An 18,720-nucleotide genomic window follows, 5' to 3' on the forward strand; every position below is an offset into this window, starting at 1 on the left:
ACCCACAACACTGAAAACATTAGGACACAGCTTTGTTGCCATCATTTGGAACATATAGCCACACAGAAAATATTTAAAATTCTAAATAAAAGCATCGCGTTTCTCACCTAAATAGTTACAGTGAACAGACTTTTGTCATTCACGGCCAAGCGATAGGGGACCCTGGAAAAAAAGGTTACCCTGGGAACCCATCCAGAAGAGACTCTCTCCATCTGGAAGAGGTTTGCTGTGCTTCAGAATGAAAAACGAAGCAAATGCAAAGCAACCTGTTAACTCTTCTATTGCTGAATTTAAAGCAAACATGCTGGTTGTGTCGAAAATTGAGAGTTCAAATCGCAAAGAGACTCGGAGCACAGATAAACCTTTGCAGTGCCACGAAGTATAGCATTAAGGCCAGTGATACTCAACATTCCTGGGTCTTTTCAAGTCCCTCCAGGGCAAGCAAATGAGAAACCAAACCAAACAACCCAGCTTCAGTTATAACGCTGACAGGAGACTCCAGAAGTAATTAATTAGGTTTGTTGGGGTTTTTGTTTTTGTTTTAGCTGCTTCAATTCCCTTAATATCGGAATTTAAAACTTCGAGTACAGCTAAGGAAAGCACTGTCACTGCCCCAGGCCAGCTTCCTGCTGTTGAGACTGAACTTTTTTTGATATTCTAAAACAAGGGTCTGTTTTCCCTGGTTCTCTTTCTAAAACAAGGATCATGGAGATTCCATGGTTTTCTAGTTTGGCACGTGTTGTTAGTTCTGAATTGGAGGAGCGGGGACAGCAGGTGGGATGACCCCAACAAGCTCCAGGCCAGGCTCCCAGACCCCTTGCCTGGGCTCGCTTGACAGCAAGGGAACCTCTCCGCCTTGTGTTCTGAGTGGGAGCAGGGGAACCTGCGGGCAATTTAAATTTTATCTGTAAGGGATGAATCTGAATTCTTTATTTATACGGTCATGACGATGCATTACTTCAGTGACAAAAATGAAGGAACACGATGCTGTGATACGGCAATGATTTTCAGGTACATTTTCTTGCGTTAGGGAAGCCCACTCATGTGAGGATGGGCACATTTAGATACGTGCCTTCCAGCCATCCTACCTATTTAAAAGCCCACATATCCTTCATCTAGTGGGTAAATGATCTGGTGTGTAATACCCCCAGAGTCCCTTGAGATTATATTAAGTAAAAATTGCTTTTTTAAAAAAAAAAAAACCAAACATTGTAGGTTACAGTACAATTTGTTAGAATAATACCGTAAATGGTTTATTTCCTGAATGCTTGTCATAACTAAAAATCCTTTTGTATCTTAACATGGATCAAATTCCAGAATTCCACAATGTTTCCCCTCAAAATTCCCTATTGTTTCCTGGCATTTGGTGCTATAGAGCAGGAGGCTGAAGCCAGAAAGCTCTTTTGTTTTCTGATAGGCAACTTGTTAACTTTAACTAGATGCCTGCAGCATTTTTTCATTCTATATCCTTAGTACTTAAAATTTTTGTCAGGAAATGCTTGGGTACAAGTCTCTTCCCCTTTTTTTTGGGGGGGGTAGGTGGGTAGAGCTGGAATGCAGTGAGTCTTTTCATCCTAAAAACATAGACTTTCATTCTGTTCAGGAAAGATTTCATTTTTATAGTCTGATGATATATATATATTATTAATAATATATATATTATTTTTTTTCAATAAAGTGTTTCCAACAGGAAAGCAAACCCCAGGAATGTTAGCTAATGCTCTGTCTTCCAAATCCATTACCTTTCCCCATTGCTTTCATCTATTTCTTTTGAAAGAGCATGAGGAAGAAAATCTCAAGTCTGTCCTTCACATTACTGATTTCAGGGTTTCTAAGCTCTAGTGTTCTTTTCAGCTTCACTGTGGATTTTGTAATCTGTTGTGCTTCTAGCTTCCTTGCAATTCTTCTTTCTGATCTCTCTTCTTTTTCATTTTATTCTAGCACCTTTTTCTCTAAACCCACTTTCATTCTTAGATAACTATTGCTGCACGGAAGCAATTCTTCTGTTCTTTCAGTTACAACCAGAAGAATCCTACCATTTTCCTGTTTCTCATAGTAGACTGCTTTCATTTACAAATGCTCTTGGAAGCTGTTTATTTTCCTTGGTTCAGTCATTTTTTTATATGCCCCTTTTTGCTTTTTTTTTTTTTTTCCTCTCTACTCATCCTCAACTATGGTCCTCTCTTCCTAGATCCACTATTTGCCCCTGGCTGTGCTGTCCATGTACGTTTGTTAACTCTCTTTTGTGGGTATATGGATGGCATGGTGGCTAAGGAGGTGCACATATTTTCAAGTCCAATTTCAAGGTTAATGCTTTTCTACTCAAGTGTCTTCCTAGTCCTTCCTATTGTTTTCTGGATCCCTGAACCAGTATCATTCATGAAAAATCACAGTATTTGCATATCCTGCTACTTAGCTGTGTTTGTCCTCATCTACAGGACATTTTTCACAGAATGCACCATGCCTCTAATAGGTCTTTTGGCTTTCTGCTCACATTTTAGCCCAAGGTTTTGGGAGTCTTGGACTGAATGAAGAGAAGGTACAGGGAGAAGGCAGAGAGGGTGGGATAGAGAATCTTCATGGTCTGCCACCTGGTTAAGAGGAGGATCAGTCCATTATTTCTCTGACTCAGGAGATCTGATCCAGAGTAAGCAGACAGACACGGATGGTGAAGAAAATGGATTATTAAATATCTTTCACATTTTTTATTTCTCAGCATGTCCATGTCATGACATGAAGCCAGAGAAAATAGTGAGCTACAACCTGGAGGACTTTGCCTCAATCCACTACTGCATGCCTCATCACTTGCACCAATTCCTTCTAGATTCTAGAACTGAGACTTAGCCTTCTTTGGGATTTTTATGAGTGTTTCTTTAGGAAGTTGGGAGTTCAGTGGGGACTCCTGCTAGCCAGATGTCATTCTGCCAAATGCAATTCAATAATTAGTTTTTAAAAATCCAAATCTCCCCAGCTATGGTATAGAGGAAACAGTTCTGGATTACTTTTAGTCCTGAATCTACTTCCTGTCTTGTTAACCTTGGATGGCCCCTTAAATATCTCTGGGCTTCAATTTCCTTATTGGTAAAATGAGGGAATTTGACTCCACGATCTCAGAGTTACTTATAACCTATTGTTTTTTAAGTCTCAAAGTAGAAAATAAACATCTCCTGATAAAGGAAAGAGGAATAGAAAACACATGACTACGGTAAGTATATTTTGCTATGAGGGTGCTTTAGCCTAAAGATTACAAAAGTCCTTTGACATCAAATTTAAAAAGCAGAAGTAAAACACATGAACATATCATTGTGACATTTTAGCAATGATACGAATGTTGAAACAGGTGCAGTTAGTAAACTACTTGACTTTTATTAGAATAAATTGGTGTGACCGTCTGCCCATTAGGGTAGATAATAGGTAATACAAGTTATTTACTGGATAAAGACAGAAAGTTTTCAATACGTAGAATGTTCACAGAAAACCATCAGGCTTTCCATCATACCAAGTGACCAGTCAATTAGTAAGAGAGAACATATAAGGTGTGCCACCATACGACTTAAGAAATGAAGTATTTCCCAAACAGAAATTGTGTTTTTTTTAAACTTTTGTGATAAATGGACCCTCTGTGCCCCTGAAAGATTTTGCCTCATGAATGGAGCACTGGATTGGGAGTCAGAAGACCTGGGTTCAAACTTAAGGTCTCCCACTAATAAGCTCGGTGAGACTTCGGGAAATTTACTTAACTTCTCTGAGCCTTGGTTTCTTGATAAGTAACATGGAAATAATTAGACCTACCTTGCAGAGTTGTTGTGAGATTAGGTGAGAATATGAGGCAACTGTGAGAAAGCACTTACCACAGTGTTGGTCAAATGTGAACCTTCTAGAAACTTTTTTAAACTGTAACATAACTACAGTTAAATGCAAATTAATCAATCAATTATTTTGACCATAAAACACTTAGGAACTCATTCTCATCTCATTGTGGGGGAAGGATCTAACTAATTGCTTTTAACAGTAATGGAAGCAATATGCATCCAATATAACCCAGTGATCTTTTTTTTTTTGGCTTTAATAAATATTTCCTGAAATTACTAACTTCCATATCAGCTGCATTAGATTAATAAAGCACTATAATTGAGCATAGAAATCTGATTCTGATCAACAACTAAACATGAGAAACATCTCTGGATTTCTTGAACTGTGAAGAACTAGAAGCCTGTAAAATTGTAATAATTGGCAGACTTTGCCAGAAGGATGGGCAGCCTCTGTCAAAGGAGTTTTGGGAAATCCTGTGATGTCAGATTTATGGACACAGAATACATAGGAATTCCGGGAGGTAAGTTAATCACCCCACATGGCCTCCTCTTTTCTCAGGAAGGGAACATGTCCTTAGGTCACCACAAATCTCTCCCTCCACTCACATTTCTACGAAGGTAATTAATTCATATGGGGGAAAAGCAACAAAGATTTTTAAGAACATTGACTAAACAACTGAATGTTTTTCTTTTAATACAGAGCATTAAAAATTCAACCCCAAAGCAAAAACATTTAAAGATATATGTGAATTTGAAATTTTAATATGTTCTTCTATTCAGGACTGTTAACCGTTTCTAAATGTGCATGGGGCCTAACTTAGACAAAATTGGATCTCATGTAGAGCAAATGAGGTAACTTTGAGGTCTTTGTTGTTTGCATTTATTGATGCCTAAAGGTACCTGGTTACTAGCTCAAAGGGGGGTTAGCAACCCAGGTTTCAGTAAAAGCAACGAAGTGATGGGTGTTCATAAACACAATATTTAAACATCCTGTTTACTTAACTAATTAAAATGTTATCATTAGCCTAAACTGAGAAAAGTAATCAACATTTTGCTGCCTGGAGACAGCACAAAAATAATTTGAAAAGTTGTGAAACCTGAAAATTCAAGAAAACTATTTTTTCAAAAGACAGTGTTCCAGTGTAGTAAGAAGCTCTCAAAATTAAGGAGATTCACCATATGATGTTGAGGAACTGGGAATTTTGCTTCTGAGTTTTGCCGCTTCCTAACTATATGGGCTTCAGGAATTGTAATACAACCGTTCACGTTGCAGATGATCCATTCCAATGATCCCATTTTATCACGGACGAGACTGAGCCCAGAACTGCCGAGTAGGGAAGGAGCTGCCGGTCAGATTCTCTTTCTAGTAGAGCAAGAGGCTTCAGCTTCCACATGAAGGTTAATTTGTCCAGATTCTCCCAGTGACTCTCAATGAACATGCTGGGATGCAGGGCTTGCTGCTTTTAATCGGGTCGAATTTAAATAAAAAATCCAAGTAATAGAATTTCACATTTCTTCAAACACCATTTAGCAGTCAGGGCAAGCTATTAATACAGCACATAATCCAAGGAGAGCTGGAAAATGCCACACAACCAAGGAGACCATTTCTTCCAAGACTTTGGTTAGGTTCTTCCATAAATACTCCCCTTTGCAGACACACTAAACAATGCAAAAGCTTTCTCATAAAGCCTCTTAAGGCATCTCCGTTCTTCACGTGTTTTTGCTTACAGCTGAGGTATCAGGGCTTGGCTGTGTTGGAGGTAGAATTTATGGGCAGACTTGTGACCAGGTTATCGGGTTTGGTTTCCTCTTCAAGTTTAACAGTTTAAAGGAGGGAGAATCTCCACAATGGAAGAAATAAGAACGATGTGATGCAGATTAGTTGAATAATGTTAATTATTACTATTACCAAGAGTTGTAGCTAAAATAGCCAACGCGTATTGCGTGCTTACTACGCGCCTAGGCCGGGGTTAAACTAACCTTTACCTTTAATGGGCTCACACCCTTCCAAGCTGACCCCCCCATCACCTCTGCAGGAATAAACTCCCCAGGGGACACTGCTGGGATCTGGAGAGGAGGAACTAGGCTAGCAGGGCTCCTGTCAGAGCAGATGCAGAAGGTGCCTGGGTAAGAGCTCCCCCAAAGCACTGCACAGCCCCCCCCCAATACCTGTAGCTCCACGGTTTCTGATGCGGAGCCAGAGGCAACTTGTGCTTAGGTGAGCTCGTGAGTTCCTGACAGTTGTTCCCACTTTTGAGTGAAATAAATAAACAAAGGTAAGTGGAGTAAATGCCCTTAATCTCTCCCCTCTCCCTTCTCTGGAGATTCTCCTTTCTCCTGGCTCTGGGGAGAGTGGAAGAGCATGGAGTCCCCCAGTGGGCGGGCGGGCGGGTGGCCGGCAGGGCCCAATGGCCACCCCAACTAGCTACTCTACTCTGTCCTGCCTCAGATCCTCTGAGGATGGACGTGATCATGTAGTTGAGGAGGCACTTTGCCACGTTAGCAGGTTTACCAGGCGTCCCCATGTGTAAAGTGTGCGTTGCACACCCACACACACACACCTAACACACACACACCTAACACAGTGCCTTGCCCAATGGGTGGTGCGGAGTAGCGCCTGATCAATGCGTCTTCTTTCTCACTCCCACTCCCCAGGGGAGGCATGAAATGCGTGGCATTTAGGATGCTGAGATTACAGTTCTTTCATTCTATCAGGTATCACTGAAGATTCCACCTCCTGATTTTTTTATTATAATCATTCACCTCAGAATTCTGGGGATTTATAGCACATCAAGTAGTGATAAGCAACAAATGTGAGGTGGAGGTGGTTATTATTCAGCTGACGAAAAGCCCCTGTCAACAGAAGGATGACAACCTCAGGATCAGTTATTGCTACTTATGGGAATGTTAAAATCTGAAAAGATCCCAGTGATTCCTAATGGCAGTTTTCTCTTGAATCTATTTAAAATAAAAATGGAGGTTTTATATAATTAGGCTGCACGCTCTGTCTGCCCAGTAGTCCACATGGGTTATATTTCTATTTCAGTGCAGAACTGACAGGAAAAATGACCATCTGCTTTCTACAACACAAAATATCCTTTGGGTGTTTAGCAAACTAAAGGAAACTGAACCTAATGCTTTGTGTCTCTTTTTTAAGCAAAATCCTAAAACCACTATCGGAAATCACAGTAGCATAGTATGCAATATCAAATCATAACACTGATTATTAAATATTACGTTATTTACATACACATGGAGACATACCAAAATTAATCCATATTCAGGAAAGATCCACTGGTAAGCAAAATTATAAACGTGCAGTTTAACCAAAAAGGGAACAACATTTAACCTTAAGGCAGCATTGGCTGAGTCTTTTCTGGTAAAGGAAGGATTACATATTTCAACGACTGGTGAATGATTTTGAAGAACAATTAATTAAATACTAAAATAATGTTTTGAAAAAGAACTAGGACTGATTTTAGGACTCCTGCAACATGAGTTTAGACTGGAATTTTAATTTTGGATTAGAAAGCACACACAGGAACATAAAGTTGTAGCAGTCTTTCCTCAAATACAACCTAAAGATTCCTGGACATTATTATTACTGATTAGCACTCTTTGGGCTCCTTTCTTCACTTCTCATTCAGAGTGGTTATCAGAAAATTCTGCTAACATTTCGATAACATGTGGTCAGGTTGCAGTTTACCTGAGTGCATCGATAACCTATCATCATGCTTTGCTTTTTACAACTATATCCTAAATGCTGAGTCTGCTTACCTGGGATGCTGCCTACATCATCATGTCCCAAGCACTTGGTGCCCAGCCAAAGGGATGACATCTATGGTGGCTGAGAAAGTCATACTCTGATCAACATATTTCAAAGTTCGTTAAGAAAGCACATTGTGGGATTTGTTTTCTTTGCAGCTTGCTTTGTTGGATTTTCCTGGTTAAGCCTGAAAATCACCTTTCGCTGTTTTACAGATCTGGTGCTAGATGCTTAACCAATAACTGTATGACACGAAGAAGAGATTGTTAAAATTAAAAAAAAATGTTCAAATGAAAATAGCTTTCACGTGGTGCTGAGAAATAAAACATAGGCACTTCTGCGTCAGGAGGTTTTTCATATTTTGATCACAGATTGCTCTTCCAAGCCACTTCTTTTTCACTACTGGAAATTCCCTCACGGTACAAACCATCTAGTTCACTGGAAACCTTGCCCTCCCAAACATCTTCTGGTGCGCTCATCTTTCTTCGTAAAACGAAAATGGTCTCTGTGGGTGCAGAGATCACGTCGCTCCTGGTGCTGAGAGCAGGACTATCAGCACTACTGAGTGCAGCCCCACCAGCTTCCATCAAGCAGAGCTGCTTGCTCTGCGGAACCAAGTTATCCATCAGCAAAATAGAGAGGGGAGTGTCAAGTGCAATTTTTCTCCTGGAAATAGCTAACATGTCTATCTATCTCCTTCCAGTTGCTTGTTGTGAGTGTGAGTCAACAAAGTATATAAAGTCTTCGTAACATTCTAAAGCTACTAGGCTACTGGGAGTTTTTTTTAATGACTACTTAAACAGTCTCTTTTTCTTCTTTTTTTTTTTTTTAAGAAAATCTGTGCTAAAAAGGCACTAGATAAAATGAACTTCCTCACTCTTGTATGTAATGATGACACATGGTGTTAGATTCTATAATTTAACAAAGGTGACACACATTTGGATAAAATACCCTAATTTTTCAGACTCATCTACTTTCAGGTAAAAAACAAACCCCAAGTCAAAGAAATAGCAGGTCACACTGACAGAAACTAGCCTGACCTTGAAGTCACCGGCATTCCCTGCCACCTCAGAGCTCCAGCCTTGGTTGCCCGAGGGCGCTCTTGCCCCCCAGGGTAAGCAGGGCAGTGGCCTGGACCCAGGGGAGACTCACTGACAGCAAGTGTGGGAGCCAAGCCTCCTGGACACCTGAGTAAATGAGACAAAGGTGAAGTTCTCACAGTTTTCCAGCTTGACCTTCTTGGCTAAGTTTGGAACGATTCCCCGGAGAGACCGCAGTCCCATCCTCTGCTCCTCATACCATACGCTGCCCATGTCCGTGGCCTCCTTCCTGGCTGTAAGGTAGAAAGGCGACTTGGCCTCCATTTGGGTGGGTGGCCGGTGGATGTACATGTACTTGTAGAGAAGGCAGTAAGGGCACTGTTTGTGTCCCCTGGAATGCTCATGGTAGATTTTCCCATGACACACTCTAGTGGAACCACTCCGGCTCTCACGCTTGACACTGTCTGTCCGGGCAAAATAGGGCTGGTTTTGGGGGTCTTTGAGCAGCTCGATGTCGCCATACATCAGATCGGCATGTTCCTGCAGTGTCCGCATATTCAGGTACTGGCTGTTGTACTTGACCACAGTGGACAGGAGAGTGATAGGGCTGTCATCACCTAGACACCCTGCCTGCCACATCTCCTCCTCATCAGAAAGAGAGAAGTAGACAATATTGCGAGAACGAGCACCCGACATGCCTGCCTTACTCAGCACCCACAGCTTCTCCTTGAGTTTCTTGGTGGATGAACTGAAGGTGCTGCTTGTGATGGAAAAGCCCACACCTGCATTCTTCAGGATGCGGTCCAGGCCTCGGCGAATGGCATGGAGCGAGGTGGCCAGGAAGTCGGAGCCGTCGCTCTTCTTAACGGTGACATAAAAATTCTCGAGCAGCTCATTCAACTTCGCTGCAGGGATCTCAAATGAGACAAACACTGAGGTTACACATTTGAGGAAACCCAAATAGCCAGACCCTAATCCTTCTCCTTATCCTCACCGGGGGCTGTATTGTGGGCAAAACATTTTGTAGGCCTCTAGAGGGTTGATTCCTAGCATGATACAGTGAAAGAACTTCAAGCAGAAGATCTCGATTCCATACATGGAACTACAGTGGTTCAAACAGCAAAATGGGACACAATAATCAAGATCTTCTCTGGGTACCTGGGTGGCTCAGTCAGTTAAGCAATTGCCTTCAACTCAGGTCATGATCTCTGGGTCCTGAGATTGAGCCCCACATCAGGCTCCCTGCTTAGCGGGGAGCCTGCTTCCCCCTCTCCTTCTCTCTCTGTGCTCTCCCTCCCTCTCGCTCGAATAAATAAATAAAATCTTAAAAAAAATAAAGACCTTCTCAAAGGGTTATTGTAATGCTTAAATAAAGTAGGGGATGCAAAAAGGTTTGTAAATAGTGAAGAACACACATACATGTATATACTCATTATGATTATTGGCCTTTCACTATTCCACTTCTCTCTGGAAAGCCTTTCTTTTCTTTTCTCCTTCAGTAAAATCCAACCATTCTCTCTAAAGAATTTGTGAACTAAATTTACAAATTCTGAATCATCCCAGTATTGATTTCCTTGAAATCTGCACATACTATTGGGTCCTATTGGCACTAAATACAGCGCCATTAGGGAAAGATGACGGATATGTCTGGGTTGCAGAGCAAGTTAACGACCTTAGTTCTTCACCTGATTATATCCAAATAGGCCCTGAAATATCACTGGCTTAATGATCCATAGGGTTGCAATATCAATAATTTTTCAAAAAATACAGAAAGTTTAATGACTGCACTGACAATTAGAGAGAGATCCTCACTTGGACATGGTGGGAGGAAAAGAAAGTCCGGGCATTAAGAGAGCTTTATTTTCAAGAGGGAGCTAGAAAGAGAAAACTAGACTTTGCTCATAGTCATTTCAGGTCAAGTACACATTCTAGGACAAAAGAAAGTCTCAACGGACAACCTTTCAAAAGTAGAAACTATACAGGTTAACATTTATTCTTCTAACTGCCCTTGGGCCACAGAGAAGATAAAAACTGACTTAGAGTTAAAAATGAATCAAACTGAAAATATTCCATGTCAAAATGCATGAGATTTGCTAAATACACTCTCATAACATCATAGTCTTGAATGACTTTTTTAGAAAATTGTATTGAAAATAAGCAAACTGATTATTCAGCTCAAAAAGCTAGAGAAAGGAAACGAAATTCAAAAATAATAGAATGAATTGATAAAACATAATGACCTAGAAAAGATAAATTTGGATTAAAAAATGAAAATATGTAATCTTTGAAAAGTCTATGAAGTTGATAAACTTCTAGGAGGGTTGACAAAAAGAGAGAGAGAAAGAAGAGGAAAGGAAATACCCATTTAAACAATATTAGGAATGAGAAAGACAGTAACTATAGAAAATGAATCAATAATATGAAAGAACATTATATACATTATATTTATGAATTTGAAAATCAAGGTAACCTGAACAATTTTCTAGCAAAATATAAATTACCAACGTTGTTTCAATAAGAAGTAAAAGATCTGAAGAGCCCCAAAATAGAGTGAAATGATTGTCAGAGATATATATCACTCCTAAGGAGATGGCTTTATGGAGTCTATTCAGCTTTTGTATTTAAACAGTTTTGGAGCATAGGAAAGGGAAAGGATCTTCATTTTTCTTTAATCCAAATCTGACACATACACCAAAAAAAAAAGTATATGAATATAAACAGGCAATTTTCGTTTTGCACAGTGCCAGGCTAAATAAGACATGTGCATGTTATATAATCTTGCAAAACAAGGACAAGGCTCTGATACACAGCTCTGATATGCATGAGTAGCAATTAACAGGGCACCATGCAAAGCACGGACTGCCCATATTATCAAATCAAATTCAAAACTGTAGGGAAGCAATACTACATCAAGACAAGTGAGGACTGTTGCAGAGTGTAAGGATGACTCAATCTTAATAAATATGTTAATATAATTGACTTATAGAGAAAGTAGTATGAACTTGCTAATTACTGAAAAATTACTTCAAAGTCTGATATCCATTTCAAATTTTTAAAATTCAAATTAAATTTAGATCGCAAGAAAAAAAATTTACTCTGATGAAGAGTATTTTACAGACAAGAACTATAAAAATTATACCTAAGATGGAAACATTAGAAATTTTTTTTTATAAAGTCAGGAATAGGATGAGCTTGCTGAATATCATTATATAACATTATTCTGCAGGTTCTACAAACCAGGCAAGACAAGAAAAAAAATTACACACACACACACACACACACACACACACACACACACGTATATAAACTAAAGGAAAAAGATAAAATATAATTGTTTTCTGATAATCTGATTCTTGGTGTAGGAAACTCCCAAGAGATTCAGCTGAAAAGCCATCAGTAGGGTAGCTACATACAAAATATGAAAAGCAACAGTTTTCTTACATACCAGTAAAAAACAGTGAAAATAATCATGAGTCTCAAACTCAACTGGTTTCAGAGTTTTATGTTGTCACTTGCACCTCCCCACTCGTAGGTGTTAATCTCTTTGTGTCAGTTGGGATTCATTTGGTCCCAAGAGCTGATAAGCCACATGTGAAAAGCCTAGGCAAAGAGAGATGTCCGATTTATCGGCCTCCAAGACCATCAGGGCTCTGTCTCTCACCTCTGCCTCTCTCTGCAGAGTGGCTTTCTTTACACAGCCCCAAACATAACTCCCTGGCACTCTCTAAGGTTTGCATCTGACAGCCTCAGGTACTGGCAATGTTCAACTCTCATTTATAGTAGAAAAATAATCTAAAGAAAGGATTCTGGTTGGCCCATTCCTGATCCAAACAATTGATCCAAAGGTAGGCCACTGTACTTAACATGATGGCTTCTTCAGTAACCAAGCGGACTGTAGGAGAGGAAGGGTTCCTTAATAAGGGATGTTGAGCAAAAAAGTCTTATTACCATAGTACTTCAAAACAAAACAAGCCACAACACACACACACACACACACACACACACACACACACACACACAACCTTTAAGGGGCACCTGGGTGGCTCAGTTAGGCGGCCGACTCTTGATCTCGGCTCAGGTCACGATCTGAGGGTACTGGGATGGAACCCTGAGTCTGGCTCCTCACTCAGTGGGGAGCCTGCTTGAGGATTCTCTCTCCCTTCCTCTTCCTCTGCCCCTCCCCAAGCCCCTCCTCTCTCTGTCTCTCTCTCTGTCTCTCTCTCTCCCTATAGTAAGTAAATCTTTAAAACAAGGACAACAACTCTGATAGCTCCTGTTGCCCTTAGGATAAATTTCAAACTGTTCACCCTGTAGGCAGGACTTTACAATTTGCTTTCACCACCCTCTACGTTGTTTGCAAAGACAGCCACAACACCTGCCCCCCTCCCTGTTCCTAGGCCCCTCTGCAGTGTGATTTTGCTGCTCTTCCCACTGTGAGGTGGGATCTATTTTCCCACCCTTGGAATCTGGGCTGGCCAGGACTTATCTTGACCAAAGAGTATGGCATGAAGCATATGCTTGAATTACAATGTATGAATTCCAAGCCTTAGGGCTGGAGATGCTGCTTCCATCTGCTTTGGTCTTACAGGTTCTAGCAGGTTCTGCTTTCATTATCCTTGTTGATGTTGCTACGTGGGGAAGCCCAGTCAGACCACGTGAAGCAGAGACAAGTTGCACCCATGTGATGGATACCCCGAGTGAGACCAGTAGAAGAACCCAGCTGAGAACAACCCATAGAATCGTGAGCAAATTAAATGAATGTTGCTTTAAGCCACTAAGTGTTTGGGTGGTTTGTTCTGCAGCAAGAGTTAACTGGTACACACACTATTTCTCTAGCCTAATCTGCCGTTCTCTTTGTACTTTATTTTCCAGCCTCCTTGAACTCTGTGCCACCAAGTCCTCTTATGCTTCTAAGTCTTTAGGCAAGCTACGTCCTATGACCAGAATGCCTTTTCTTCTAAACCTTCTCTATGTGGGAAGTCTCTGGTCATTATTTCAGATCTAGCTCAAATTCTGCTGTCTACAATAAAGGCTCTTCCAGCTTCCCTCAGCAAAGTTACTTTCTCGCCTAGGATCCCACAACGCCTAGGCCCTCTCCATATGGCACAGCGTCTTATCTATTTATATGTTATGTATCTGCCTCCCCGCAGGGACTGAGAGCTCCCTGAAGGCAAGAACTACATCTCACACACAACCGGGTCTTCAACACACAGCAGAAGGCCTGCAGCACCTCAGTGATCCACAATGAACTGATAAATGTGGATTAAGCCAATGAATTAACCTTGTAGTCAGGAGAACCATGCTGACTTAAGATGCAGAATATTTTTCTCGATTTGTATAGAATATCACAGGTTTCAAAGTAAAGCCACAACAAAAGCAATTCCTGGAGAAATGTCAAGTCACAAAATTTATGCTGTTTGCACACAAGAAACCATTCATTCTGGCCCACATGGGCAGCCTCCTCAGTTTTCTCAGACTGAGATTTGGTTGGTGGTTATTTGCCAAAGTTACCAAAGTCTTCAATTTGTTATAAAGACGTTGCACAAAACTATTTTTCTTCAGTAAAAACTCTATAGGGATTTACGATGTCAAAATTTACCATGGATTGTAAACTTGGTTTCCTTGATGTAAAAGTGACCAGAGGGGTAAGACCTTGGTCATGGGGCAGATGACTCCAGAGAAGGTGGACTGGTGTGGCAAATTCCAAAGTTCCAGAACTACACCATAATCTTTGGCACTTGAAAGAGTTAAGACAAGTAAAACCAAGAGTTACTTTTGGGGAATGCCTCAAATGCCTTGGTGGATAATCTTACCTAAGGGGATAAAGAAAGTGGAGAAATGCTTATGAACTGCAAGTACTCTCCTAGGAGAATAACACGAATCTTGAAGTAACCTTTGCTGACAACAAAAATGGCTTCATTTTTGCAGTTACCAAATTTTACTTTATTCAGAAAGATAGGTGTGGACTTCAAGATGCTCTGTTTTCAAGAGTGAGTCTAAGTCAGTGCGGGTAGCAGCCTTGAGGGAGATGGGTCAGTGAGGATCAGATCATACTTGGGAAAATAACCTGTAGGAAAAATACTATGTGGAACTCACATAGTGATGACAGAGTGAGGGTGGCGGTGTCCACCTGCTTATTTAGATGACATTTTGAAGTCTAATTTGACTCTTTTCTTTCTCCCTTGAACAAATAACTAAATGTAAGGCTCACCAGCTACCAAACCATGATCACGAGCTGTTACCTACCTTGTCTGCTACCAGCTATATCTATCTTTTTTATTTTTATTTTTTTTAAAGTCAGTTCCATGCCCAACGTGGAGCTTGAACTCATGAGATGAAGAGTTGCAGGCTCTACCGATTGAGACGGGCAGGTGCCCCTTCATCAATTTTTAAAGACACTTCCATATTAAAAATATCTTGCAATGAGACCAAGAAAATGAGACTAAAGAATACAGGCTTTGATGCCACAAATCCTTCATTTTACTAAATACCAGCTAATCCTCTAAGATACTAGCCTCTTTCTTAAGAATTTATTATTAAAAATGTTTAATTTGGGGCATCTGGGTGACTCAGTCAGATAAGCATCTGCCTTTGGTCCAGGGTCTTGGGATTGAGCCCCACGTTAGGCTCCCTGCTCAGTGAGGAGCCTGCTTCTCCCTCTCCCTCTGCCTCTCTGCCTGCTTGTACACACATCCTCTCTCAAACAAATAAATAAAATCTTAAAAAAAATGTTTGAGTGGCCTATGTGAATAGATTATAGAAGACTGAAATACATCTTCTTTCTCACCCGTTATTCTTCCAGCCAACACAGGGGAAACTAAGAAATACTAATGCAGTTGAAAGGTATACTCTTTGGGACAGATGGGACATTTTCTCTACCTGAGATGCAGAATTTATCCAAACCTTGGAGAGTGCAGAGAAATTAGGTTCTTTTTGGGTATTCCTGCCTGGGAACATAAAGGTTCCCAGTAACTGTCAACTGCAAAGTCTGAAAGACAAGACCCTCAGGCCTAGAAAAGGTTAAGGTTAATGGGGATGAAGATGGTGCTAGGGGTTTGTGAGAACAGGTGAATTTTAAAATTATTAATAAAGGTGAAATACATTTTTTGCTGTTTTATTTGTTTTTTTTTTAAATTGCGGTAAAAGATCTATAACTTTTACCATCTTAACCATCTGTAAGTATACAATTTGGTGGCTTTAAGTACATTTATAACATTGCACAACCACCATCACTATTTACTTCCAGAACTTTTTCATCATTCCAAACAGAAACTGCCTTCATTCCACAATAGCTCCACTTTTCCTCCTCCTCCCAGCCCCTCATAACCTCTCTCATACTTCCTGTCTTTACTACCCTGCCTATTCTAGATATTTTACATAAACGGAATAATACATAGGTGTCCTTTTGTTTCTGACTTATTTCACTTAGTATAATGTTTTCTAGGTTCATTCATGCCGTAAGCATCTATCAGTACGTCATTTCTCTTGATTGCCAAAAAATACTCCATTGTATGAATATGCCACATTTGATCTATTCGCCTGCTTGTGGGCATTTGGGTTGTTTCTATGTTTTGGCTATTGTGATAAGGCTACAACATATATTTATGTACAACTTTGTGTACAAATAGATGTTTTTAATAACCTGGGTATATGTGTAGGAGTACAATTGCTGGGTGAAAGAGTAACCCTATGTTAACTTGTGGGGAGATGCCAGGCTTTCCAAAGCAGCTACATCATTTTATATTCCCAAAAGAAGTGTACTAGGGTTCCATTTTTTCTATGTTCTCATCGACATTTATTATTATCTTTTTATTTTATGATTTTATTTATTTATTCCTGAGAGACACAGAGAGAGAGGCAGAGACACAGGCAGAGGGAGTAGCAGGCCCCCTCTGCAGGGATGCAGGACTAAATTCCAGGACCCCAGGATCACAACCTGAGCCAAAGGCAGATGTTCAGTCACTGAGCCAACCAGGTGCTCCTGTTATTATCTATTTAAAAAATTATTATTATTGCAATCTTCCTATTGAGTATGAAGTAGAATCTCATGTGGTTTTGATTTGCATTTCCCTGATGTCTAATGAAGTTGAGCATTTTCTCATGTGCTCATTGGCCATTTATTTACCTTCTTTATAATAACTGTTTAATGTCTTGCCTGCTAATTCTAAAATCTTTGTTAGATCTGGGCTGGAATGATTGGTTCATTCTTTAAGGGGTATGTTCTTGCTTCTTTGCATGTCTAATAATTTTTGTTTAGTTGCTAGACATTATGAATTTTATTTCTTTGGTTCTTACGACACAATGATTCAATATTTGGATGTATTGCAAAATGATTATTATCAGAGTCTAGCTAACATCTGTCATCACACATAGTTAAATTTTTTTTCTTGTGATGAGAACTTTTAAGATCTACTCTCTTAGTAACTTTCAAATATACAATGCAATATCATTAACTATAGTCATCAAGCTGTACATCACATCTCCATGACTTAATTTATTTTATTGCTGGAGGGCAGCCCGGGTGGCTCAGTGGTTTAGCGCCGCCTTCAGCCCAGGGTGTGATCCTGGAGACCGGGGATCGAGTCCCACGTCAGGCTCCCTGCATGGAGCCTGCTTCTCCCTCTGCGTATGTCTCTGCTGCGCTGTCTCTGCCTCTCATTTAAAAAAAAAATAATATTTTATTACTGGAAGTTTGAACCTTTTGGTCACCTTCATCCATTTTACTCTCCTTCACACCCTCACACCCCCACACCTCTAGCAGCCATTAATCTTTTCTCTTTTTCTACGAGTTCAGTTTAGGTTGTTGTTGTTTTGTTGTTGTTTTGTTTTGCTTTTATATTCCACATATAAGTTAGATCATATGGTATTTGTCTTTCTCTGACTTATTTCACCTAGCATAATGCCCTCAACGTCCATTCATGTTGCTGCAAATGGCAGGATATCCTTCTATTACATTGTATGTATATGCACTACATTTTCTTTATACATTCATCACTCATGGACACTTAGGTTGCCTCCATGTCTTGGCTACTGTCCCAGGACCCTAAATAAGGGTGCAATGAACATGGGGGCGCATAAATCTTTTCATTTCCTTCAGACAAATACCCAGAAGTAGAATTGCAGGATCACATGGTAGTTCTATTTTTTAGTTTTCTGAGGAACTTCTATTGTATTTCCCATAATGGCGGCACTAATTTACATTCCCACCAACAGTGCACAGGGTTCCCTTTTCTCTACATTCCTCGCTAACACTTATTATTTCTTGTCCTTTTGATACTAGCCATTCTGACAGGTGTGAGGTGGTATCTCATTGTAGTTTTGATTTGCATTTCCCTGATTAGTGATATTAGCATCTTTTCATGTGCATGGGTTTAGCTTTTAAGATGTGTTGGGTGGGATCACAGCAGAGCTCAGTTTAGAGCTAACTATTCTCCACATCTGATGAAAGACTTTTCTCAGTACTCTCATTTGTTACCTTCCTCTAAGGGATCAAGTCCTATGCTGTCTGTTCTGTCTGAGAACAGTTGTTGTACATATTGTGCTCAGTTTTCTAGTTGTTACAGAAGCAGGGTAATTTTGGATCCATTTGTCCCTGTGGCCACAAGTGGAAGTTTTTCTTTATTTTCAAATCTGTTGGATTATTTTGATTACTATATTGTTGCTTGCTCAATTTTATGATTCTTTTCATTTCTATAAATATTTCATAATATTAGTCTATCTAAAGTCCTTGGTGTCTAAATGTATTGATTGTTGTGTCTATTCAACCTCATTCACGGTGACCTATTTCCTTGAGCAGCTAGTGTTTTGGGTTGAACAAGTTTCTGTTTTTTTGTTTGTTTGTTTGTTTTTATTTGTGTTTTAATGGACACATATTTAGTTGATTTTAATCTGCAAAAAACTTAAGTTCCTTCATTTTGGGTATTCCTCTTCAAATATTATTAGCATATGACTCTCTGAGGAGCCAGAACCTAGAACCTAGAACTTCTTTAGGCTCCTTTCAGGGTCGTCTACTAAATCAAGGATTCTTCCGTGCATTTGTCTCTTCCCTTCTTTAATAACGTTATCAATATATGCCCTCAGGGTGAACCCTGCCCTTTGTGCT

General features: G+C 40.0%; 1 protein-coding gene across 1 annotated transcript in view; it reads right to left on the reverse strand.

Moving 5' to 3' along the window:
• Window positions 1–2,413: 2,413 nt before the first annotated feature.
• The window catches only part of KIAA1958 (KIAA1958 ortholog), a 153,685-nt gene continuing 137,378 nt past the window's right edge, over window positions 2,414–18,720 (reverse strand). Inside the window, exon 4 of the mRNA XM_055302206.1 lies at window positions 2,414–9,533. Within this exon, the coding sequence (XP_055158181.1) occupies window positions 8,727–9,533 (807 nt within the window). The 3' untranslated portion in view covers window positions 2,414–8,726. The remainder of the gene's footprint in view (window positions 9,534–18,720) is intronic.

The sequence above is a fragment of the Nyctereutes procyonoides genome, unplaced genomic scaffold, assembly GCF_905146905.1.
Source record: "Nyctereutes procyonoides isolate TBG_1078 unplaced genomic scaffold, NYPRO_anot_genome, whole genome shotgun sequence".
NCBI lineage: Eukaryota > Metazoa > Chordata > Mammalia > Carnivora > Canidae > Nyctereutes > Nyctereutes procyonoides.